General features: G+C 40.3%; 1 protein-coding gene across 1 annotated transcript in view; it reads right to left on the reverse strand.

Moving 5' to 3' along the window:
- Positions 1-23,938: 23,938 nt before the first annotated feature.
- LOC104291444 (protocadherin alpha-C1-like) overlaps positions 23,939-27,321 on the reverse strand; it is a 13,181-nt gene continuing 9,798 nt past the window's right edge. Inside the window, exons 2-3 of the mRNA XM_009890679.1 lie at positions 24,867-26,273; positions 23,939-23,956 (exon numbers count right to left, since the gene is read on the reverse strand). Of these exons, the coding sequence (XP_009888981.1) occupies positions 23,939-23,956; positions 24,867-26,273 (1,425 nt within the window). The remainder of the gene's footprint in view (positions 23,957-24,866; positions 26,274-27,321) is intronic.

Consider the following 27,321-nt stretch of genomic DNA (forward strand, 5'->3'; position numbering starts at 1 on the left):
TTTCTATGCAGACTGTGATTCTCCAGCTCAAGCTATCACCACTAAATTTCATCTCAGTGAACTGGCTGAGACACACTCTAGTCAAACACATCTCCCAGATGATTATAACTTCATTTGTTTCACTAGCTCTGGCTACTGCCTCACCCCATGCTTCGCTTCATATGTGTTGCATACTGCTCTTTAAAGTTCTCTTTGAGAACTGGGACAAAGTTAAAAGGTAGCTGTCCCCCTCTTGAAACTGTATATGAGTGTGTCAGAGCAGTTGCCCAGAAACTGAAGACTCAATTTTGTTTTCTGCTTTAAGGAGTTCAAACTTCTTTCCTCATCTCCCTAGAAAGTGCCTTCATCGTAAGCCATGGGATGTTCTCTACCTCCTTATTGAAACTTATGCCATTCTAGGTCAAAGTAAACAGTAATATAAGACATCTTATCCTGTATCCTAATACCCGAGGTACTTATTTGGAAAGGAGAAGATGGTAGAAACCTGGTTTTGCTCCAAGAAGTTTTATTAACTTTATACTAAACCACCTTGTGATGTAATTCACAGTATAGTGATAGTATAGTTCCAACATTTTATAACTTTTATGTTATTTCTTATACACATACATCTCTGTGTGTTAGTGACAATAAACTATTTTCACAGCATGAGTCCTCCCATTTCATGCTCATAGTATCAGATCTTGATGGCACTTTGTCATAGACAACGTATAACCAATATCACTACATCTGCAATACCACCTTTTATTCTTTGCTGGTTTTAATATTTTTTGATACATATATTTTTGAGCTCTATGATTGTAATTTAAATTCACTTATATCACCTTTTATGTCACCTTTTCCTTTCCTATATTAAAAAAAAAAAAAAATTATTAGTCAGGTAGTCCTTGACCTATTTTGGGGGGAGGCCCATTCATACCTGTATGTGAAACATTTCATACATATCATTCTCATGTTCTATTAGTATATTGTTAACTTTAAACTTCCTATAAGAAGACCTCAAATCTGAAGGGTCTACCAGTAAGCCATGTTTCTGAGGAATAGGTACATTCTGCCACAGTTACTTGAAAGATTGCTTTATTTATCCTATTAACATTAGACTTAGATGGTCCTATCAGTTCAAGTCTCTATTAATGACTCCCAAGCTCTCCTACATGGAGATTCAAGTTGTACTGGTAGCTCTAAATCTGCCAGTGTTGTCGTCTTGTTCGTAGTCTGGCTCTTAAACCCATCATTTTCTTTTCCTGTTTATCTAGTCCCCTTCTTAAATACTTGTTTCATATGTGCAATTTGTAGGTTGGTAGTTTTTGTGGGTTTTTTTCTATTACTAGCTGCAGCTAAACTTCAACTTTCCATCTTTTATTTATACTATCCTCCTCTTTTGTTTTCATTTTGGTTTCTATACTTTTCTCCATCTTGTCTCTTTCTACTGAATATTCTCCTCTTTCCTTTCCATCTTCTACCTCTAGTACATTCAGTTATTTTCTACTCCATTTTCAATCAGTCCTCCTACATCTTTCATTTTCGCCTGGGTCATCCACTCACTTTACCTCTTTAAGTTGATTTTCCATATTTCTTTCCCCTCAACATCCTAGGACTTTTGCATTTGTCCTTCTGGGTGTGCAAGAAAGTCACTGTGTTCCAAAATGATGCTGATAAGGGATGCTGATGCCTCCTTTTCCCTTCATTTTTGTCTACACAACTCGGGTAAATTAGGAAGCTAAGCACCAAACAGTGGCACAGAACCAATGGAAACAGAGACCTAGGTATAAAAATAGAGAGTGAGAATCAAAAGTACAGGCAAGGAGTAATATGAGGAACAGTCACCTTTTTCACTGCTGAGAAAGATAGACAGCATAGAGCCTGTCAGTGCCTCTCTTTAATATGCTAAAGAGGTCAGGTTTGCATTGTAAAGACTATAGAAGTACCCAAGCACAGTGTATTCACTCTCCTGAAAACATACATTGAGTTACATCTGTTAACTTTATTTCTGCTCCTTACTTACTCTTAAGCATCTCCTAGAAGTTAACCACCTAAATCTGAAATTGCCTACTTTGGATCTGAAGAGGAGCTAGCAATCATGTAGGTTTGTAATCACACTGTTTTAATGATGACCTAAGTTCGCCTTTGAGCATGTTAGAAGTATTGACTGTCAGTGCCCTACCCTGTACAACTTGTGCTAGATCAGATTCTGCTTTTTGGAAGGTCAGTGCTTTCTCCTCCTTCATTTGCACTTTTTTTTCTTGGTCTACTGCTCACCTAATGACTTTTCCAGGTCGGCTGCATTTGCTAATAGCATCTCCATGAATTCTCTTAATCTGTGAAAGTACATCAAGCTAGAAAATGATAAATTCGCAACATAAAAGCATATCTTAAGCTTTAATTTCAATGTTTAATTTATTGAGTTCTGTATCTGGGCAATCACAGAATCATAGAATTGTTATGGTTGGAAGAGACCTTTAACATCATCAAGTCCAACTGTTAACCTAGCATTGCCAAGTTACCACTAAACCATATCCCTCAGCGCTACTTTCAAATACCACATCTTTCAAATACCTCCAGGGATGGTGACTCAACCACTTCCCTGTGCATCCTATTCCAACGTTTGATAACCCTTTCAGTGAGGAAATTTTTCCTAATATCCATCCTAAACCTCCTGGCGCACCTTGAGGCCATTTCCTCTTGTTTCATCCCTTGTTACCTGGGAGAAGAGAAAGACCCTCAGCTCTCTACAACCTCCTTTCAGATAGTCTAGAGAGCAATAATGTCTCCCCTCAGCCTTCTTTTCTCCAGGCTAAACCACCCCAGTTCCTTCAGCCGCTCCTCATAAGACTTGTGCTCTAGACCCTTCACCAGCTTTGTTATCCTTCTCTGATCATGCTCGAGCACCTCCATAAATCATATACAATTCAGGGCCACAAAACCGCACAAAAGGACTTTGTGAAGATTTCATTTCCCCAGCAGAGTTGCCCTAATAAGGGACTACCAAGATTACCAGTTGTGCTGAATGATTAACTCATGCTTTTGTTATTCAAAGATTCTTTCACCACAACTTTCTTTTATTAGCCTGACTAATGCATCCTTAACACATCTTCAGGTTACCTAAAATGTTGCAGACCTTCTGCCAACTAAATAAAAAAATAAATAAACTAAGAAGTTAAAACAAGAAAAGAAAAAGCAGACTCATCACTCTCAGACCTGCTGCCACTCTGCTTACCGGTGTTTTCAAGAAAACACAGACCACCAGCTGAAGCATGCATTAACCTACCACACTGGGCTGCTAATACCAAGTGCATTTTCTCAGCAAAGCAACTATGTGCAACTTCAGTCCCATGTGACATCTTAAGTGCGACTAAAGTGTTTTGTGTTTACTCCCTATACAGGAAAGAACTCCAATATACATCCAACATACTGCCTGCAGCCACTCCAGACAGCCCAGACAAGAATAGGAGTTTAAGATGCACAATGTGAAGATGGATTGATCATCCAATGGTTACAACTAATCAGTCTTCAAGTTGCTCTACATTTTTTTCCAGCAACTGTGAGTCACAGTTCTGTCCTTACTTCGTCCTTAGCACATCTCCACTCCGAAGCTCCATAAGATGTTAGCACTGAGCTACAAGTGTCTGTTCCAAACATCCATGATATTCTTACACAGTAGCAAGCTACAACTTGCTCCTGAGGCTAAATATATAAAGCAGTGCCGAAACAAAGGACAGATTTTCTCAATCTAAAGTCAGACCCACAACGCTACTGTACAGAGTTATACAGAGCTGACCTAAATTTCAGCCATTTCTCAAATTAATAGAAGAAACTATACTTGATCAGAGTTAAGTATAGAGATGACTTTCCTATTCAAGGTTATGTTTTAGGATTAACTATTTAATTGCTGTTTTCTTGATGTTTGAAAAATTCAATGTCAAATTTGCCAGGAAATTAAATCATTAGAGCTATGCTTTTTAAAACACAGAAGTGAGGCAAATCACCCCCTCCACCTCTGGTTGTTGTACTCAGACACAATTCCCATATTTTCAGCGGCTGGAGGCTCAGCCACCACTGTGGTACTGTCTCCAAGCCATAGGAGGCAGAACTGTCTAGATATCACGGAAGTTCCCTGCTGCAGAATGGATGAGCTACGAAAGGAACAATGAAAACATTGCTTTTGGCTTCCAGAGTTCACCACAACAAACACAGGTTGGGGACAGGTTGTATTCAGCATACCTGCCATGACAGAAGAGCCAGATCTGGTGTGGAGTGAACCTCTCCACGTCTGGTCCCAACCTTTCACAGCGTTCTCAGGATTAGTCATTGTTTAAGACCTGCAATTCTCTATATGGGGGGAAGGAAGAAACTCCACCCCAAGAACATGTGATAGAAGAAAATCTCCACCACAGAATCTACCCAGCTTGTAGCACAGGTGGGAAAGAATTTGCTCAGTAACATGGCTAAATAACTAACAACCCTCTACTCTCACCACCCTTGATCTCAACTGCACAGACAGAAAATGAAAACCCTTCACATATTTTAAAGAGCAGCTGAAAGCTACAAAAGAGGCAGGAGTGGATTGGAGCACAGGAACTAGTAGACATACTGTATCTGTAAGCATTTTTTATGAAACCAGTATGCTTCTCCACAGCTTTCTGTTTTTCATGTGTCTGCACAGGAATGGCTGAGCAGGGAAAGTAGGGCAGGAAAATATTTTTGTTTGTCTCCTAATTCTCAGCAGGCATTTCTGAGCTTAGAAGATTTTAACTTCAAATCCTATTTAAAAAAAAAAAAATAAAATCCATCTGCCCAAAGTGTGCTGTGCTTGGACTATTTTTAACCTATAACCACATATATGATGGGCAAAATGTTAATTCTGCAGATTCTGCTGATATTATTTGACCTCAGGACAAGTCCCATTGATTTTCTTACTCAGCAGTACCAGGAAGAGCATTTGACCCTGCCTTACACTCTTTGCACTCATTTTGTTTTATATTTGTGTTTCTCTTCAGGGTCCAGGCACACAGTGGGATCCCACACCCTCCGTGCCCCCCAACTCTTTCCTAAATAGACATGCAAAAGCTTGTTCTTTTTTCTCCCTTGACTTGTAATCTATGTTCCAGCCACTTTATGCCCTTTACTGTAGTTCTACAATCTCAGTCATATTTTCCCCTTAATAAGGTTACCAGAACAGCACAGACAATTGGATGCTAAGTGTGCACTTACAAGTAGTACCTGATAACGTGCCAAACGATTGTCTGCCAATAATTCTATGCAAAAAAAAAAAAAGCCCCAAACAACAAAACCAGCAACAATTTTGCTTTCTCACTTCTTGTGAATATTATATCAATAGTTTTAGTTCATTACCTGTAACTAATTTGAATTTTTTCTTTCTGTAATTCACAGAACTTTACATGTATCGACTTATTTTCTTTCTTTTGATGTGTAGAGATTTGAAAAAAAAAAAATAAGATTAGTATGAAGGAAGTATGAATATAAGTGTGTGCAATGTGAAAACACACAAAGAAAATACTAAAGAAGGACTAACAGGAAAAGTTTGTGTTAATGGCTACAGAGCACCCTATATGGGGATTTAATCCAAATGAACGAAAAGGAACAAAATGACCTAAAATAAGGTGTCAAGGAAAGGGAGACGAGACCTGGAGCCTTAAAATACACAGACAAGGAAAACAAGAGAACTGTGAAATTAAATAATTTTACCTAAGACTTATAAAGGAGACAAAATAATGATGCAAAAGATCCCAAACAGCACCCCTTCCTAAAGAGAGTCAATGGCAGGTCCCAGATGAGTCTATTGGCACCCATGAATGAGAACCTATGAGCCAGGATGGCCAGTTTCCCTTGTCTTCTGCATTGCACACAAGTGATACTGGTCATCAGTGACCATCAGGCACACAAATTGATGCTTGTGAGTATATGGGTGTGAGTGAGCAAAATCTAGAAAAGACTGAGTGAGAGTAGGAAACTTTGCAGATTTTACAGAAGAAAATTTTTTCCTTCCACAAGATCTTATACTCAGTTCTGTTATACTAATTTCCTACATAACAATTCCAAATTCTTCTCTGTGAGATGCGGTTTGCACACAAGGTCAGATCCTGAGAGAGTGAGAGTTCAATCAGAAAGGATGAGACACAGTAATGGCCAGAAGATGCTGTGAGGAACCAAGAAAAAACAAGCCCAAACACCACTATGTGGAAGGGCCCAGAGAAGAACAGGCAACAGTAACTTTTGCAACCCAGAGAGACTTTAAGAAAGGGTTGAGGGCGCAGCCATATTAGCTGCACTTCCCCACCTACATACAGACATCAGCACCATCTCCTGCACCCTTCTTCACAGTTCCTCACAGCCCCCAGCACTCACTGCTGCTGTTACTGCTGGAGAACAGGACTACCTCCAGGTAGCTGGAAGGGTTGCAACGAGCAGAGCAGGAAGCAGATGAGATGGGAAAAGTCAGCAGCATCTCTCAACTCGCTATCTGGATGACGAACAGCAACAGAGAATGAGGTAGTAGTGAACTGACATTAGAAAATATAAGAATTGTAACATTGCACACAGTATTAAAAAAAAAAAAAGGATTTGGCAGCATGGTATGAAAAACATCTTGTGTTGCACAGGCTGCCAGGCACACACCTGGATAAAACAGTGATCAAGTTTTTAAGAAGATGACAGAAAGTCACTGACCACAGCTGCCCTGTTCAGGGCCTGTACGCCCAGCTTCAGCGCTGGTGAGATAGCTCTGTTCAAATTCACCTGTGCAACAAGTTCACCTCTGATTTACAGCACATAAGAGCATCTGAGAGTACTTGGAATGGGAAACAAAAAAAAGGGGGAGATGCCATGTATGTGGTGGGGCAGACCATGACCAGAAGTCCAGAGGAGGGACCAAGAAGCAATGGCTCTCATGCAGTAACAAGAAGGGGAAAAGAGTTCCCTGGAGCCAAGTTGGGGCTTTTGAAAATGGGGCAAGACAAAAGCAAGATGGTGACAGAGGCAGCTGATCACACCATAAAAGTCAGGAGAACTGGGTTCTGTTTACTGTTATATTGAGGGCTTCATGATTTTTGGCAAGTGTCTTAATTGGTTCCTAAGATGTCAGCAATATCTGGGCTCAAATGGCCACTGCAAGGTTTAAAGCACTACTGTAAAGAATACTTGGATAGTCTCAAGGAAGAAGGTACATATACATATGTATAATTTATTATTTGTAAGGGGTGCTGAAGGAAGAGAACTGTTTGGGGTTTTTAAGTATACATTAAGCAAATCTGTTTCCAAACTTCTCTTCAGAATTCTTAAAACTTCAGCGACACAAAGTACTTATGTTTTGAATTTAGTAAGAGTTCAAAATATTCCCTTCCTTGAGCACAAGAGTTCTTAATGAATAGGTCAGAGTGGTTGACCTAATACAATATTCTTTTAAAGGCTAGACTATATCTGGTGTTTAGCACTAGTTAGTACTATAGTATTAATGCAGTATTAATTAAACCTTATATACTTTGCACGGATCACACACACAGCAAATTCATTCTTCGGCACTGAGGGAAACCCACATTGTTTGTACATGTTCCTGCAACAGCAAGCAACGGTTCTGTGATGCAAAGGGCAGGGTATCCTGCCTGGTCCTCAGCTGCTCTTCCAGAAGGGCACAGATCTCCCACAGGTCATATCTGCCAACCTTAAAGGGATACATCTGTTAGCCCTGATATACCTCAAACAACACTAGACTTCTAGTTTTTAACAACTCAGCTGAGCTCAGTATATTTCTTCCATCCTTGAAAAGGGAAACCATAGCAGGACATGTGAGTGATAAGCAGTGACGACGATATCAAATGTACCCACTGAAATCAAGTCCCCCTCCTTGTACTAATCAAAACATTGTCCTCCACAACCAGATAGACCTGCAATGTCTCAGCATGATTCTTCTCCTTTAATCTTCTTTTCAAACTGTCCTGTTTGGAGACAGATTTCAGGATTGAGCATTTGGAATACTGAATATTACTGGCCACGTCATTATGAAAAAAACTAAAATCATATCCAGCAGCACCACCACTGTTCTCCTGGGTTTCTTTATCACACTGAGCAGTAGTTGAAGGCACAAAGTTTAGAGGCCTTCAAGTCCAATTCACAGAGAAGGCTTTATCCCCCCAAACCATTACCACAGTGGCCAGGGGAGGAATTTCTGTGGAAACAGAGCCAGTCTCCAGCCAACAAAGTCAAGGTTTACGAGATCAAAAAAGGCAGCCTGGTTCTGTGTCCTGGAAAGGACACAGTAGGAACAGGAGACTGGGTCTGGTCCTTCTCTCTGGGTTTTATATTTTAAAATCAGAGTAAAATCTGAAAAAAATTCTGGAAGTAGAAATTAGATGTCAGGAGAAGGAGAGGAAAGAGGGACAAGAGCTGGGGAGGACAAAATGGAAAGAGAAAGAGCCAAAAAGAGGTTTGGAAAGATGGGGAGGCACAATCCAATCAGTATTCCTACCCTTTGGGCACTTAGTCCTGCAACCATAAACACCATGGTTATCTTCCTGCTGTACATACACTGGGAGCAATCTTGACACTATATTTTCACCAAAGATTTTTAAGTTCTTTTTTTAGTCCTTTGTTTAAGAATTCTGGCACATAAAACCACCCACAATGGGAACTCTGCCAAACGTTAATAGCACGAAGTTATTTTCTGGTTTTTACACTGCTGCAATACAAAAGCATTTACACTTTTCAGTCTTGCTAGAATCTCTCTGAAACAAAGCTTCTCCAGTCCAGGTAAAAGTATTGATAGAAAGAAACTACCAGATTTCTGAGCTATCAAACATTTTATCTATTATCTTCCATTGTGATACTTCTGTTTAATTACTATACTGTTGCATCATCTAATGACCTAGTTAATCTCTGTTTATTTATCTTCATCTTTGGTACTCCTGATTTGTTCACTTTTTTATTCTTAGTTTCTTACACTCCTTTAATGTGTTTTTAGTTATACTGTGAAACTAGTCCCCCACGTGAAGTTTCATACAACCTGTTTGTTCGAGAAGTAGTGTTACATTTTCCACTGATGAATCTCCACTACCAGGTAACTGACCCTCAAGACTTACAAGCCTCTAAAATTTTGAGACAAATTTCCTCCTAAGATAGATTTATTTTTTTTTTTTAGATGTCCTTATCCAGCACATATCCAATCATTGGAAGACACAAATAGAGGACAGTGGTGTAGTAAATATTCAGTTGATCTAATGAAGTATTTATTACTCTAGTGTCCTTCATTTGCATATTCCTAAGGATTGGATTTTTGGTTAGTACACATCTGCTGCTTTCCCATTTGCATGTTTATCCAGTAGCTAAGTATGTGTCCCAAAGGCACACACACAACACTGACACGGCTGGTCACACAGACTGTCGCAGCCACGGTGCTGCCTTCAACACTGCCCGCACACAGGACTTGCATAGGATAAATGCAAACACCCAACTGCCTTTCTGCTTTTCAGCTAGCAGAGACAGGAGGTCACAAGTGAAAGCACACAGACACACTCCCCCCACTCTGTATTCACAGCTTTCTGGGATCTGCACATTCATGGACCCCTCAAGTACCAGCTCCTCTGCTGCCTGGCACCCCTGCCCAGTTCCCAGCCCTCTGATCCATCCCAGAGGTCCCCCACTCTCTGGCTGGTCCACCTTGATACTCACTGCAAACATGCAGCTCCCGTATGCTCATCCAATAGGTACCCCACACTCATGGGGCCCCGCCTGCCCTGATCCAAGGTGCCCAGCTTGAAGTTTGCTGGTGAATACACATGAACACCCCACATACACCCACTTGGGGAAGATACAAGACACTTGTCCCCCAGCAGCCAGCACCAGGCACACAGGCTGTGACCTGCCATCCCACTCCAGCCACTGGTGCTGAGCCCCTCACCCCTTCAGTAATGTGGTTTCTGGGACACACACCATTCCCACTGCATTAGCTGGCACTGAGATGCCACTCACTCCAGCTGCTGACACCACAGGCCAGGGGCACCTACAGCTCTGCTCTGACTCTAGTCTGACACCCAGTCCACTCATGCTGGTTCCCCCAGTAGCTGACACTCCAGGTACAAAGTCGTAAGATCCACCAAGATCCAGAGAGCTATGGCCCCTTGAACCACAGGTGCTAGGGCCCTAAGGTTTACATACTTTTCAGGTGCAAAGTCCAAGTTTGCCTGCAGTTTCTTGATAGCGCATCAGTTAATGGGACTGAGTAGGTTTCTGTCTGTTATTGTCTTTGTTATGCTCATTGCTCAGGTTTTTTGTCTCCAGGTCTTTGCCTCCCACCCCTTCCTTATCACCCCAATCTAGCAAGGTCCTTAGTCATATAATCTTACTGGACAAACCCAACATCCTTACACTCCACATATCTTTACCAATTAGAGTAACTGACCAGATTTGTTCTTATCACTGCCTTGCTTATCTTTTGTCCATCAGATTTGTCTTTGTACGTTCTTGTTTATGGTTCCTTTGACCAGATACCTTTAAAGAAGCAGATACTCTCCTTCCACATGCCCATCCACATTTTACTTTAATCCTCCAGACTGTGTTCTCCTTCCTGTATAACATGCCAGCCTTCCTCTACAGCAACTGCATCTTTTATATTTCTGTACTGTATTGAACAAACCATATTTTTACTTTGTCTCTTGTGAACTTTCATAAATATCTACTTGAGAAAAATCCCCTGGATAGTTTCCCCTCCAGTACAAGTCTCCGGAATTTGAAGTCAGTTCTTTATTTCTCTGTTCACCATGATCTTCTCTAGCTTCTCTAGTAGTTTCCCATGTGCCACTTCATGATGTTCTTCACTGATGTCCAAATAAGTGGCCCTTCTTCTCAAGTTCTACACACCACTGCAGTCAGACAATGAAATCTTCATAAAACCTCCTTCATTCTACTCTGGAAGATGACCACATATATTACAGCTCTCTAAATACACATGCTAGTCTTGACTTGATGAAACTCTTAACATAATTTGCTATTGGATTTGGATTCTCATGTGTCAAGTATCTTTTTTTTTTTTTTTTGCCACTTGTTCCACATCTTTCTTTCCTCTCTCCAGCAGTTTCTTTGTTAGCATCTCCAAGTCACCTCCCAGCTTTCTCTCTTCCTCCTGCCAGTTCCCATCTGACTTCCCTAAAATGCATAATATTTACCAACACTCAGCTTATTTGGTATTTCACTTTGTAACATCTATAAGTACGTCACAAAGAAGGCATCAGCATGACTGACATAAATTTACAATGGGAAAATGACTCACAATGGCAGGACACATCAAGGCTGTGCAGGAGAATGAAGAATATATCCTGTCTGTCTCCCACAACCCAGTTCAGTGCTCTGCTCCTGGGATCACTTGCTCCTCCTGCGCAGTGCATTTCTACACATTCTGCACTGAAATTAGGGACCCTTCCCTTCCCTGCATCTTGGTCCTGGACTGTGCAGTGGGGCTTTTGCGCCCATCTTCCTGTTCTCATCTCCAGTCTCACCCCCAACTCTGGTCTGGGCCACAATTTTAGAACTGCAAATATAGGAAGGTCCTGCCAGCTCTTGGCTGAAGCAGGGCTCTGTGTTGGCAGGACTCAGAGGGAAATGAGCTTTCCAGCTCTTGTAAGTATCCACCAAGTATAGTGAACAAGAATTTCTCAAAAGCTTGTAACTCAGCCAACCTTAGCAGATCTTAATGGCTATCAAACATGACACAAAGGCCACTTCATGATAAATATCAAGTCCTTTTCACCAAAATATACTTCAGTAAGACTTTTAAAGTAAAGATCAGACACATTTTTATCATCTGCAAAAAGAATAATTTTTCACTACCCTCAGTCTGAGGAATGACTAAACTGTTCAGTCAAACTTCTCTAAGAGGCAATGCCCAGGCCACACATATCACCACCCTGAAAGACCAGGTGGGGTTTATAATGAATAGCATCAGACCAGTTTCACAGTAAGCCTGAAACACTGAAAGGTTTTCATTCATTCAATAATGGACAGAGATGGAAATATTGAAGTCCATAGTTCTAAGATAACCAACTGCAATTGCTGTTATGAAACAAAAAAACCCCACTCCAAAACAAAACAAAAAGTTTGAACAGCAACATCTGAAAGTTGCTCACACTGCTGAATTTCCTTCCATCCGTTACTGGGGTGACAAAGTTCTCTTCATTAACCTACCCTTTGGTTTAAGCAAAATATCCCCGACATAAACAATACAGGTTTGCTACTAGAAGTAAATTCAGTTTGAACACAAGATGCTACTATATAGAGTAGTCACCACTGTCCAGTTTCCTGTATTTTGAAAAACAGTCCTTTTGTAAGATTAGTATTACATTAAAAATGCATGATATTAAGTGACTCAACACTACTTATAATAGTAACTAATAAGTGTCCTTCAGACAAAACACTTTTATACACCAAATTCTCCCAGCTTTATTGCAAGCAAACCAGGCTTGAGCACAAGTAGCAGCCAAACATATACTTGGAACAGTCTAATTGTACAGCATCATCATGAATAGAGGATAATTCTGCTACCTCTGTGATGTGGCTGGAAGCCCTTGGTATAGAGACGTGAAAAATATTATGAAATAATGTAATATACACTTGTTTGGGATTTTTAATGCATTTTAAATAACCACAAGTTATGGAGATTTTCCAGAGTGCACATGAAAAACACTTATGCCAAGACTATGATTTATTAGGAGCCAAAGTATTCTTTTTTTTTTTTTTTAACAAATGAGAAAAAAAAAAGGTGATGTTTTCAGAAAAAAAAAACCAAAACAAACACTAAAACCAAAACACCACAACAAAACCATAGCTATTGTAACTCCATTCTTCTGCTACTTCTGTTTGAACATGACTTCCATTCCACAGAATCAGCTGGGAAGGAATAGGGACATTTAAAGGTATCTTTAGCTTTTTCAGTGTTTTGGACTGCCATGAGATGGAATGCAAGACTCCCAAAAGTCCTCCAAGTCCAGAAGGAAGTGCTGTCTCACTAAACAAATTATCATCTCCCTTCTCTAATTGCTAAATAACATCAGTGGTAGTCCTGAAATTCTGCAAGGTGTCTAACCTTGAACACTAGATCCAATGTAAACATTAAACTTCTCCATTTTTCTTACAATTGTGTAATCTCAGATAAGAATCCCCTGTGAGGAGATGGACAATAAGGCTGTGAGGTGAAATATGCTTGCAGGTGCTCAAACGTTTCTTTCTTTCCTCCACATATACTTTGTGCTTTTAACAATCTTGTGGTCAGTAGTACAATGAATGAATAAATTCTGATAAAATTAAATAGAATCCTGATTGCAAGTAGCTAAGTAAGCATTCAAAAGGGCATTAAAAGGGAAATTTATGGATGGCATTATAATTTCATATTTTAAATGAAAGATTTATGTATCATTCTAAAAACCTACTTGCTATCTGGCAGAAAGAAAAAGGAATTAAAAACTCCTTACAGGACTCCAGTTTGGAAGGAATAGTGCAGTTGCCACCATCACAGATAGTTAGCTCTCAGCTGGTATCAATGATACAGTGCAGGCATAGATTTAAGTAGGCAAAAGTTCATTTTAAAGTATTAACAAATATTTCCAGTAAACTGAATTTTACATTAAATCAGAATTATACTTAATCTAAGTGCACTACAAAAACAAACAAACAAACAAACAACAAAAAACATTTCTCTTTTGTTCTTTTATCTTACTGGTGTTTCTAATCTGGCAGGTTTAGATTAGAATCTCTACCCCATTAATTTGTCTGCCTCTTTAGCACTGCTTTCAACAATTCACAAAACATCATCCCAGAGAAAGAAAAAACATTAACATAATGTATCCTTTCAAATCACACCATATGAAAGACAGAGAAGGACAACGAAGCTGTTGAGGGGTCTAGAGCACAAGTCTCACGAGCAGCAGCTGAGGGAACTGGGGTTGTTCACCCGGGAGAAAGGGAGGCTGAGGGGAGACCGTAATGCTCTCCACAGCTCTCTCAAAGGAGGTTGTAGAGAGGTAAGGGTTGGTCTCTTCTCCTAAATAACAAGCTATAGGACAAGGAGAAATGGCCTCAAGTTGTACAGGAGGTTCAGGACGGATATTAGGAAAAATTTCTTCACCAAAAAGGCTATCAAACATCAGAACAGGCTTCCCAGGGCAGTGGTGGAATCACCATCCATGGAGGTATTTAAAAGACGCGTAGACATGGTACTGAGGAACATGATTTAGTGGTGAACCTGGCAGTGTTAGGTTGACGGTTGGACTCAATGATCTTAAAGGTTCCTTCCAATCTAGATGATTCTATGATTCTGCGTATGAAAACCAACATTTCCTTTAATCAACTTCTGATGACATTCATCATTGCTTTCATCAAACAGCAGCCAGTCTACAATGATGGTGTATAATCCCTTTCCATGAACTTTACTTTGGTGCTAGAGTTACTGATAGGTTCAAAACAGACTAACAGAACCTGTGAATTTTGCAGCAGAAAGAATATAATTTGAAAGGTGAAGTAGGATTTGAGCTACAGATTCTTATATCATACACCACAAACTAATAGCTGCAGTAAAGCCATTTCCACAGATTCCCACTGAATCAGGATACTACACCATGGAGCACCTCTCCTCTTCCCTGTTTACAGTTATCCTAGAACCTTGAGCACACACAACACACAGCTATTTCAACTCTGTCACCAGGCTCATCATTTCCATAGTGCAGTTTTATCTAAGGAACTCTTATTTTATAAGGAAGTGAGAGAGAAGAAAATTAAAATCATCTCAATTATATCTCAGTTCTATGTAGCTAAGGATAAAGGTAAGACCTGGGCTTCTTCTGGGAGCTGAATTATTAGCATAAATGCTTTCTAAGAAATAATTCTTCCACTGAAAAAAAAAAATATTCTTTCAGAAGAGAACTCAAGATTACAGTCAAAAGTAATTTTGACTGTTTTAGATACCAAAACTTTCCCCAAAAGCTTGGTATGTCTGGTTTTGATTTCATGATTGTGTGGCAAAGCAGAGCTTCCTAAACCTGTGTTACTTGAGTAACTCCACTGTCCAGTTGCATCTGGAGACAGCTGGGTACAACCCAGCATTAGGATCCACAACAGGGGATGCCACCAGCTGTGCATTTGACAGGGAAGGAATTCAGGTGTTTTGGGATGATTTTCATCTCTTTCACAGTGGGATTTGAGCATCTATTGGGAAATCTACAGCAGTTTCAGAACCCCTCTAAACACTTCAGCACAGGTTTTGAAAATGGAATAAAGCATCTTTTATGGAAAGGCCATAACAACTTTGAAACGTTTATATTTTGCCACAGTTCAAAGGATCACAGAAAAAAAATTAGGGTGGAAAGGACCTCAGGAGTCTCTACTTCAACCTCCTACTCAAAGGGAGGAGGGCTAACCTGACAGGTAGATTAGATTGCTCAGGACCTTTGTCTAGTCAAGTTTTGAGTATTTCTGGGGATGGAGATTCCAGTACCTCCCTGGGTCCTACCCCTGGGTTGCAACCCTCTCACAAGGAACAATTTCTCCCTCATGTCTAGCAAGGACATGACCAAGGACCATTTCATCTCTTCCTATCACTGCAACGCCCATTAGGTAGCAGAAAACTACTGCTAATTCCCATCTCATAATTTTTTATTGTTGTTGTTTTGGGGGTTTTTTTTGGTGTGTGCGTGTTTTTTGTATGTTGGGTTGTTTTTTCCCCCATTCAAGTTGAACTCTAATATTGGCTGTTTTCCAAGTACCTAAATTTCCTACATTAAAGGATATTGGCCCCATATTCTATATGATAATACAAACAATACAAAAAGAGAACCACTTGGTGATGAACTATTAATTCATACAACAGGGACTTACAGATCCAGGGCTCAATGGTTCAATTCGGATTTATCCAAAAACATCTATCTCCTCTTTGAGCAGCTTGAGTGAAGAAAAGCTTTTTCATGAGACATAACATTGCAGTAGTAAAGGGCCTCATCAGATGAAGAGCTCCAAAATGATAATTTTCGGCATGGATTTGTATTCTACAACTATGTTCTGACCATGATCAAACTGGCATCTTTCCATATTCTACATTAGTTCAGGTTAATTTTTCCTGTAGTTTTTCAAATAAGGTGAGATGCATTAAAGAGATTGAATGCCTTGTAGAGAAGCGTGATGTTGTAAAAGAGAAGACAAGAACTCACTAATTCCAATCCCTAGACAAATATATAATAAAATTAAAACAAAGATGAAAGCGCAAATAGCAGTCCTAAACCAACAACCCAAAATCCTTTGAAGGTATTCCAGCTGGCAACTCAGATTAGACAACTCATTTACTAGGAAGATTTTACTTCCACCAGCCCAAAAAAGTGAGACAAGGTGGCAGTTATATTTCCTCTGACTGGAAGGAAGAAATCGCTTTCTCTTTCCACCAGATTTCCTTCCCACCAATAATATATTGAAAACAAAATAGCTTTAGAGTTTGATTATTTCTAGGGTATTCATGACTGCCCAACAACAACAAAACCACACCACCACAAAAAAAAACCCACCACAAAACAAAACACCCCACCCCCTCCAACAACGATAAAAAAAAGCCAAACAAGGGAAACATTCATTTGAAGGAAAGAAAATACATAAACACACACACACTGGAATTGATAGAGGCCATGCTCCGTGAGTGTAGGATTCTTCAAAGAAGAAAACTGACTGAACAGAAGGAAATATGTTCTGTCCAAAAAAGATCCCCCAAAGTACATACAAACAAAAATTGACTCTTACTGAACTCTATGAAGTGTGATGTTTCAGATAAGATCTGTGGTGCCAAGGAATTTCTATGGATAGATAACCCTCTCACAGAGTACCAAGTTGCTAAAAACTTTTGTTATATTAACCCATTCCCCCCCCAGTCTCCACTGTGCTAATTCTGATTGAGCAATACATGTCTAGGAACATTGCTTTTTATAGACCAGCACAATTGGTTGGTGTTGTAGGTGGAAACATGAAACCCAACAGTTTTCCTAAATCCCATAACTTCGAAATGGCCTGTCTAATTTAGTTATTATCTCAATTATGCTAAAGGCTTAAACTTGTTAAGTCTAAAAAAAAAATCTCTGCAATCCTCAAGCATTTCCCCACACTTTAGCAACATCTGTCTCATGCTTGCAGCCCAGCACACCCTCATCACCAGGAACTGCCTATGGGTATTTTATCCACAGGGAAACTTACTAGAAATTATACTCCACATCCCAGAAGTCACACCTTTTCTCCATCATCATCACACAGCTATGGTAGGGCACACCTAGCACATTCCTCCATTAAGGACAACACAGAATCACAAACTGATTGAGGTTGGAAGTGACCTCTGGAGGTCATCTTGTCCAACCCAAACAGGGCCAAGTAAAGCAGGTTGTCTGTGACCATGTCCAGATAGCTTTTGAATATCTCCAAGGATGATGGACACTCCACAACCAGCCTGGGAAATGCCAGTGCTCAGCATCCTCACAGTAAAAAAAAAAAAAAAAAAAAAGACAAACAAAAAAAACCCCCAACATACATATATATGTATACACACACACACGTAAACATGTGTTTCTTATGCTTAGACAGAAACTCCTCTTTTCCTCTCACTGGGCAACACTGAAAAGAGCCTGGCTCAGTCTTCTTTACACCCTCCCTTCAGGTATTTTACATTAATGAGATCACCCCCGAGCCTTCCCTCCTCTGGGCCAAACAGTCCCAGTTCTCTCAGTCTTTCCTCATGAGAGATGCTCTGGTTCCTTAGTTATCTTAGACGTTCTTCATTGGACTCTCTCCAGTAGCACCACCTCTCTCTTGTGCTGGGATTTGTGGAGTCTCACAAAGTTAGAAGACTAAAATCAGGCTTATATTGAAGTGTCTTCATGTCTGAATGGTATAGGCTTGATCACAACCCTGTGAATTTAATTCTACGCAATGAAAATTGCTTTAACCATGAGGATACTGCACCAATCTCCAAAATAGCTACCGACTAGAAGGTAGGCCCTAATCTAAAATGTATCTAAAATACCTTCCTGAGACACAACAGAAACAGTTATGTAGTTCAAAAGATGAAGAGTCCACTCAGCTATAAAACTTATTTGCTTGCCTTCTGACCCCTACAAAGGAATTGGAAAAGGATGAGGAATAGCACAAAATATTTTTGAACCAACAGCCTCAGGTTTCATGTACGAGCATCATGAACTTTGATTTTGCAGACTGATCATGCAAAAAATGTTTGACTTTGAGAAGGTAGATTTTCCAGAACAAGAAAGAAATTAAAAGCCACTAGGTGTCAAGAACCATCAGGCTAGGACAAGCCCAGGAGGAGACGGAAGAAATAAGAGATCAAAATATTAAAATCATTCCTTTGGAGAAAAAAGAATCCAAAGAACAAAAATGTGTTCATTTCCCTTGGAGAGACTACTCAAAGACTAGAGTACAAACCTTTTCTTTATTTCTTAACCTACATTCTTCCTCAGATATTTATTTTCTACTTGCCACGCTTGTCAAATTTGCCCTTTTTTTATTTTTCTCCAAATGCCTCTGATATAGCATCAAATCTTTGAATTGTTGCCCTGCTATTTTCTTTGCCTTACAAATCTCAACACAATATTTTAATTCCCATGTGCCTGCTTGCCTCCCTTTTCAGTTCTGGTGTTGGATTTTGTTGCTATTCTTTTGATTAATTGTGACTTCAAATAGTCCTCAGCAAGCCACACTCTTAGCAGTATTCCTTTTGCTACATTGAAACAAGCTGACTTTAACTGTAATCCCAAAACTACATAGCATGAGTACTGTTATACTGGGCCATGCTAAAAGCCCAGCAGCCTCTCTCCAACAGGATACAGAGGATGAACAGCCCAATAGTATAAAAACGTGGCATATGCAGACCAACTGACCACCCCCTTGAGTCACCATCCCATCTTATAACAATAAATCTATATTCCCCTCTATTTTCAATATCTTGAGTGTGATGTTGACTATGTGACAAATTACTCTGAGGGAAAGGAAATTGCTGTCACCAAGGCAGAAGTAAAATGTGGCATCCTTCAGCATCCTCAAATGCACATTATCTGATTTCCATCACAGATTTCTTAAAGAACTGACAAACAAAAGTGTAGTATTGAGGAGGTTTTGTTTTGGTTTGGGTGGGGTGGGGTTTTTTGGTGGGTTTTTTTCTTTTTTTAAGATAAACCTGTGAAGTCTGGAGTAGAATGATCAGATTACAGAAAAGCAACCACAGTACCTGTAATTTAGGATGATAAAAATCCATCCTATGTGACCACAATCCCAGTAGCCTGCCTGCTTGGAAAAAAATTTGGAGGAAGGAATAAATGACAAATGAAGGTACGCTGAGAAGGAATGAAAATTCTCATAGATTTATCAAACACAACTATTTGCTAGACTGGTCTTCAATTCTCTTGAATGAAAACACAAACTGAAATTCACCTCATCTATTCTGATTTCAGTAAAACGTTCAATACAGCTCTCCACTGAAAAGCTTAACAATGGCACCAGAAGTTGGGTTACCCTAACAACAATTGAGGAAGACAACAATATGGCATTATTCGCTGCAGGAACAACTTGACATCTGTCACAGAAATGGATACCCTGTAATAATTCAAAGTGCAGACTCCCATAAGGTGCTACTTATATCAACTAGTTTCAGTCATTTAAAAGTTGCGCATCCAGTCTCAGTGCTATGTCTAGATTATGTCTAAACTCTTATGTTTAAGATGAACAGAATGAGTTGCTCTCAGTAGGTGGCTATGACTTTCTAATGTCTAAGGTTCAAACATCAAGTATTTAGATGGGTGAAGCTAGGCAGAAGAACCACCACATTGGGAACCAACCTTCCCCCATCCACCTTTACCCCAAGTAAGTTCTGCAATAACACTTACATTACTGATCAACCAATATATTAGAACTACGAAGAAGGCAACTGCCATCTTAAGACATATCAGGTGATGTATTCTCTATGCCCTGGACAGGGAAGTATTCCTACCACTGTGTAGGAGGCCCTTTGTCTGAGATATTATATATAATTCTGGTCACATATTTGCAATAAATATATATCCACAAAGGAAGAACAAATACAGAGCATAGGTATTAACATGATCAGACAAGTGCAGAGGTGACCTTAGAAAAAAGACTGAAAGAGGTTGATTTGTTTAGCTTAGTCAAACAGAGCCTGAGAAAAGATGTGGTTGCTCTCTACAAAGAAAGCAAGCCCCAAAGAGGGAAAATAACTACTTATACTAAAAGGACATTGCTGGCACAAGAACAAATGTCTACAAATTCACAGCAAATAACTGTTGACAGGATGTCAAAAAATGGTTTCAAAGCCTTAGAGAAATAACTTTCCAATAGGAATAATGGGCACAACTTAGTGAATTCTGTAAGTAAAATTAATATTTTTACAATTAAAAATTAGATTTTGAATTTGAAGATTTAAGATTAAATGGTGGTTGATACAGGAAAGGACTGGACTTGATCAAAATTGCGTTTTCTTGTTCTGTGCTTTCATAGAAGAATTACTACTCACATCTATCCTCCCTCAGCCCAGGTCACCATGCAATCTCATTCTTCTCTGCCCATCATTGCCTTTGCCTTATGCACCTCCAAATACAGTCACATCCCCTCAAGCCCTTTGTCTCAAGCTACTCCTTCTGTCACCCTCCCCTCCACTATCTCTGAAAATAATACTCCAAGGTAGACCTCAGCAAAGTTTCAGCCCAGGCATTTGTAGCCTTTCCTGGACACAGTGTTCTTTTGTTGAACACTGGAGCTGCATCTTTCTTTGCAAAAGGCAATTGGCATGGTCAGAAAGAGAGAAATCTACAGCAATCTACCGTGCTGAATTTTCTTTGATCATCACTCTTTCTAGGATTTTCTTGGCCTGACCCCAAGAGTGACTTCTGTAGCCAAGAAATCTGTCTACATAACTGAATTTTTACAATTTGGGCATAAGGCTGCTGGTTCTGGGCAGGTTGTTATCAGCACAGAAATAATTGGGAAGGTGCTTCACAGTTACACTGGGCTGTCATGGGGGCTGCTCCCATCAGAACGAGATGCAGGGAGGGCTTGCTCACATGGCTGGTGTTTACTTGTGCAAGTAAGTCACGGATGCTTAGCCCGCAGCAGTTCAGCCTAGATTGCATGCTGCTGTCTCAATGTAAGTGCATCCATTTTTATCACTGGAAATGCACGCCACATTGCGCAAAATGATTTCACTCCTATTACAGTTTAGCAAGAAAGGTTTTGCTAGGTTTGTGTCTATTTTCGGATGTAACCTAAATATTGAATGTCAGGCCACAGAGAGGTGACTACCCTCTGAATGTAGAAATGTCTTACAGGCCTTTTTCATAGCACAATGAACAACACAAGCAAACAAAAGAACTGTAACAATCCATGGTCACATCACGATCCCAGAAATACTCAGTGAACTACTGTGTACTTTAGTAATCCCACTAGCGCCTGTGTCTACCACAGCACAGTTGCATAGCAGCGTAATGTTCTTTTCACTTCGCTGTCACTTATGCTACATTGCAGAAAGACAGCAAAATACTGAGACACAATTACAGTTTACTATACTGCTGTTATGGCCATACATAGTTCTATTTTTAGCTCTAACCTAAATAGAAGATGTGTAGAAGCACAAAAGGGTCTTCCGTGTCTGCATATGTAAAAATCATTCAAGCCTATCATTTAATTCAGTAGCAAAAGATGACCACGAATAAAGAAGTTAACCTAAATTTTTAAAACACATTTACCTTCTGGAATTTCAATTAACTTTTGGTATATGTAGGCTTTTTTTTTTTCCCCTATCTTCCACATAGCAAATACTGTAATCTCCCCCTCAATTAAAAAAATAAACTAATCAGGGATATTTAAGTTCTGCTAAAATTGCAATTTTGGAATTGCTCCCAGTGCCTTTGAAATACTTGATGCTTTTCTTTTTGTTACATTTATATTCTTAGGAAGCAATACAATGATCCTTCTTCATAAGTTCAAAGGGTTACTTATGTTTATATTTTTTACTCCAAATGAGTTAGTCTGAAAGCACTTTAAGACAAAATTGAGTCAACACCCAAACTTAAATTTTATTTTTTACTGAAATTTCTATTGGCAAACACTGAAAAATTATAATCCTCTCATTTTAATAAGAAATGAATAAAAATATTCCTCACTAATAAAGTGACTGTGATCTCTCTGCATAAAATCATATTTAAGTCCACAGGGATTTGGACTAAGGAACAGTTTTCAAGAACGTGTGACAGTTCTCTTTCCTACCTCAGGTGACTGGAAACTATTTTCCAAGTAACTCCAACATAATTATACTTTATTTTAAATCTTGGTGAATCTAAAGCATGTACAGAAATAAAAGTACAGAAACTACAGCTTCTGCCCAGCCTCAATTATTTGAATAAGAATGCAATTTAATAACTTGCAAATTTTGCAAGAAATATGTAAATTGTACACATACACATATATGTGTGTACATATATGTAGTTGATTCTTCAGTATACTAGCCACTGTAATCATCAGCACCAAATTAATAATAACTGGCATCGTTTTGTTTCTCAGGGTAGATGAGTTCTCAGTCTCTGTCTCTGCTTCCCTACTCAACTCAACTAATGCAAAGCCTTTGGACTTCCCACACAGGGCACATCTATGGTTACCCATCTCTGCATGTTAGGAACTAAGGAAATAAAATTGCCAAAGATGACATCCAGGATTTATTTTACTCACTATCAAAAGCTCCTAAAAAGGTGTCTCATATTTCAAGTTTAAAAATTCATCTGAAAGACTGGAATATAGTGAGATGTAATGAGACACATTTTGGTCGTTCTCATTACAGAGATCAGGGATACTTTTGCGTTTTTACTATTATTCAGTCCATTAATGTGTTGATAACTTGAGTTTCAAGATCTTGCTCAATAGGAACACAAAAATTACTTGTGTCAGAGGTTTTTTTTATATCACCTTTGCTATAGAAATTTTGCAGTTCTGAACTACTCACCAGCCAAGGATCAGCCCCCAAGACACTGTCAGTGTTCTTGCAGACATCCGAGTTAAGAGATTGCCAAAAAGGTTTTTAACTCCCCATTACAGTGGTTCTAACTCAGCTTTTTTTTTCTTTTTTTTTTTCAGATCCTCGAAATAATCAATGATATTCATCTTTTGTACCAATGCATCAGGTACAAATTCTTCTTTGCATACTGCCACTGCTATTTTCCTGGACTCTACAATTTCTTGCTGAAAACCACTGATACTTCTGCTTTTGCAAGATTTATTCCAACCCCCACTTTGCATAGTGAGAGACCCATGACATGTGCAACCCTCCGCCACTACAGAGAACAGAACTTAAAACCGATTATGACTTTGAATAAATACTAGGTAAACCATCATGAGTGTATCAAATATTTCAGAAAAGATATTTCCTTGTCAGTAAGATTTATGTGGAAAAGATGGTCAGAAAACAGTGAGAGGGGAAGAAAAACCCACAACCCACAAACCTATTTCACCTTGCCAACAGATAAATAAGAGAAGGCATGATAAACTAATTGCATAGTTAAGAGCAAATCAGGGGTCTTTTCTAGAACAAGGGAAAACTTACTAAAAATCACTACTTGGAAATTCAAGAGTTATAAAAGGAAGTGTTATATAGCTGAATACGCATTTTGATTATGCAAAGAAGTTGCTGAATCTACCTTTACATCAAGGTTCAAAAAGGAGCTGGCCATTTACATGTATTTAAAGGCATAATAATGATTTCAAAGATTAAAATAAACATAATGGTCCCAAACTTAGGACAACCTCTACTAATTGTAAATTAGGATAAAAACAACTGCAGGAAGCAGATTATACCATGCCTGTCTAACATGGGTTCTTACATTTGCCTTAGAAACTTCTGGAATAGCTTTTACCACAGAGTACTGGCCTAGACAGAACCAACAGTGGTTAGTTACCATTATGCACACTAAGGAAATTTGACAGTCAGCAGGCAAAACATTTCAAAACTTCACAAAAATATAAAGACGACTCACAGCACCTTTTGAAAATATGAGTGTTATTTTGCATTTAAGAAAACTGAAGCTTGGACAAGTGACACAGCAACACCCAGCAGATCAGACCTGCAGACATATCCCACCTTGTAGCCCTACGCTGCAATCCATGTAAGATATTTTCTTCTGCAAAGTCACCCATCACAGCACTGACAAGAAACCAGCTTGTTCAGAGGCTCAGATGAGAATTATTTTTGATTCACAAAATCTATGGATTGCTTGGAAAGAGAGATAAGCACTACAAATTACATTTCCTGAAGAGTTGCTAGATGTTGAATTCCTGTAATGCCAACACAGGCTTACCTTGGGCATTGTAAACCAACATCTTGGCTCAGTAAACTACTTACACCTCAGTGAAAAAATCTCAGGATTGGGGGCGGGACGGGAATAATTACAGTATAAATGAGAACCAGCCATGGATTAGAAACTTGCATGGACTCTTACCATGCCCCTACTTAGCTATCTGAAGACAATGGCACAGCTTGCAAGGTATTTAGTTTTCACTTACATCTTCTTTACCTTCAGTTAAGTCTGAAGCTCCTAAATGTTTGTGGGGAAAAAAAAAAAAAATCTTTTGTCATCCCACGACCGTATTTCACCCAAAGAGATCTTGGCTTTAGGAAAGAGAGAAAAAGAACTAAAGTTTCCTCCAGGTGGCATGAAATGACACCTGCTCTCCTGCAAATACCCTCAGTACCTTCTTCTGCACTGACAGCAACCCAGTGTAGACGCAAGGCTCTGACCCTGGGAAAAAAAAAAAAAAAAGTAAAAGGAAGAAGTACTTACCACAAGGACAGCACTCAACCGATCACTTTGGACCTGCTGCACTTGGATGCAGGGTCCTGGCACTTGTAACCTTGAGCCACTGGGAACGTTCCCAGCATCACCATTTGGGACACTGTCATTACTAGGCCCAAGACCTACAGATGCCCTGTACAAGTAGGTATGAGTCAGTTTACCCACACCAGTGACCTCCAGCATGTCCGGTGGGAGGTGGGAGCTGGGAAGCATGTGCACACTATAGCAATACTTTGTATACTCATCAGCTGGGCAGCAGCAGCTGCAGCAGCAGCAAGTCTGGCAGCGGCACAGCCGCACAATGGCAAGAAAGAGGAGGAACGCTGCAAAGATGCAAGAGACACAGGCAAGGGAAACAATCAAGTAGATGTTTGTAGTGTTGAGCAGTGGCGGTGGCTCCCCGCTGTCATCAAAGTCTGGCAGTGCCTGGGGCAGGGTGTCAGCCAGCAGGATGCCCACTGTCACAGTAGAGGAGAGCGGCGGATCCCCATGGTCCTGCACCACAACAACCACCTTGTGCTTGAGGAAGTCAGTGGAGCGCATGGAGCGTGTGGTACGCAGCTCACCAGAGTGCGATGCCAAATGGAACAGGTTGGAGTCAGAGGACTGGGTGAGGTGATAGGAGAGCCAGGCATTCTGTGCATTGTCCTCATCATCCGCCACTATTTTGGTCACCAGGTAGCCCTCATCAGCCAGGCGGGGCACAACTTCCACAGCTATTGAGCCATTCTGGCTGGTGGGGTACAGGATGGCTGGGGCATTGTCATTCTGGTCTGAGATGTAAACATTCACAGTTATGGCAGCACTCAAGGCTGGTGACCCATTGTCCTTGGCTTCCACTTGGAAATAGAAGCTCCTAAGCTGCTCAAAGTCAAAGGCACGTTTTGCATAGATGCTCCCATTGGCCAAGCTCACAGATAAAAGGCTGGCCAGGGCACTACCTGCAACTGTGGAATTCCTGAGCATGTAAGAGACCCGTCCATTCTCACCCATATCAGCATCAGATGCTGAGACCTGGTAGAGAAAAGCACCAAGTGGATTGTTCTCCTCCACAAACACATCAAACGTGTCAGCACTGAAAACTGGGGCATTATCATTCACATCAGAAATCTGCACCCAAAGGGTCTTCTGAGTGGTGATGGGTGGAGAGCCCAAGTCTGTGGCAGTAATGGTGATGTTGTACCCACTGATCAGCTCTCGGTCCAGAAGCCCACTGGTGACCAGGCTGTAGTAGCTTTCAAGGGAAGGCTTCAACTGGAAGGGAAGGTTATCAGGGATCTGGCAGGTTACTTTTCCATTCTCCCCAGGGTCCTTATCCATAATACTCAGCAGAGCTATCACTGTGCCAGGAACAGCATCCTCAGGAACGGGACTGGAAAGGGATGTAATTGTTATCTCTGGGCCATGATTGTTCACATCAGTGATTTCCACCAGCAGCTTAGCTGTGCTGGACATGCCAAATGCCCCGTTGTCCCTGGCCTCAATAAGCATCTCAAGGAGAGGTCTCTGAACAGCTAAAATGCCATTGACTGTCACCTCCCCAGTGTGAGGATGAACTGAGAACATTCGCTGTAAATCAGCAGAAGTAGTATTGACAAATGAATACCTGACATCTCCATTTGGACCTTCATCCAAGTCTGTGGCATGCACTTGCACTACCAAAGTGCCACTGGGGGAGTTTTCCAAGATACTCGCCCTGTAGACTGAGTGTTCAAATTCTGGTGCATTGTCATTGGTGTCCAGCACAGTCACAATGACTGGGACATCACCAGACTTTGGAGGATCCCCACCATCTTTTGCTGTAAGGACAAGTCTGTGAGTGGCTTGCTGCTCCCTGTCTAGGGCTTTCTTCAGCACCAATTCAGGATATTTGCTCCCATCCCCGCGTGTCTGCATTTCCAAATGGAAATGTTCGTCAGGGCTCAGAGTATAATTCTGGACACTGTTCGTACCTTCATCAAGATCTTGGGCGCTGGGGAGCGTAAACCGTGCCCCAGGTGACAGGAACTCAGGCACGTTTATATGATATTCACTTAAAGGAAAGCTGGGGGAATTGTCATTTATGTCCAAGACTTTAAATTCCATCCTATAAAGCTCTAGAGGGTTTTCTAACACAAGTTCATAATTCAGAAGACAGGCAGACTTTAATTCACAAAGCTGCTCTCTGTCTATGGGGTCGTTAATAGACAAAGCCCCCGTGCTTGCATTTATATTAAAATATTGCTTACTTGAACCGGTGATCATGCGAAATTTCCGAGCTGAAAGTGTAGCTGCATCTATTCCTAAATCCTTCGCTATGTTCCCAACAGATGCTCCACGCTCCGTTTCCTCAGCGATGGAATACACTACTTGCCCGTTCACAGTGCAGCAAATAAGGCAGAAGACCATTAAATAGACCCGCATTCTTCCTCCCCAGCCTCAGCTCCCCGCAGACCGGTTCAGC

The sequence above is a fragment of the Charadrius vociferus genome, unplaced genomic scaffold (assembly GCF_000708025.1).
Source record: "Charadrius vociferus isolate BGI_N301 unplaced genomic scaffold, ASM70802v2 scaffold828, whole genome shotgun sequence".
NCBI lineage: Eukaryota > Metazoa > Chordata > Aves > Charadriiformes > Charadriidae > Charadrius > Charadrius vociferus.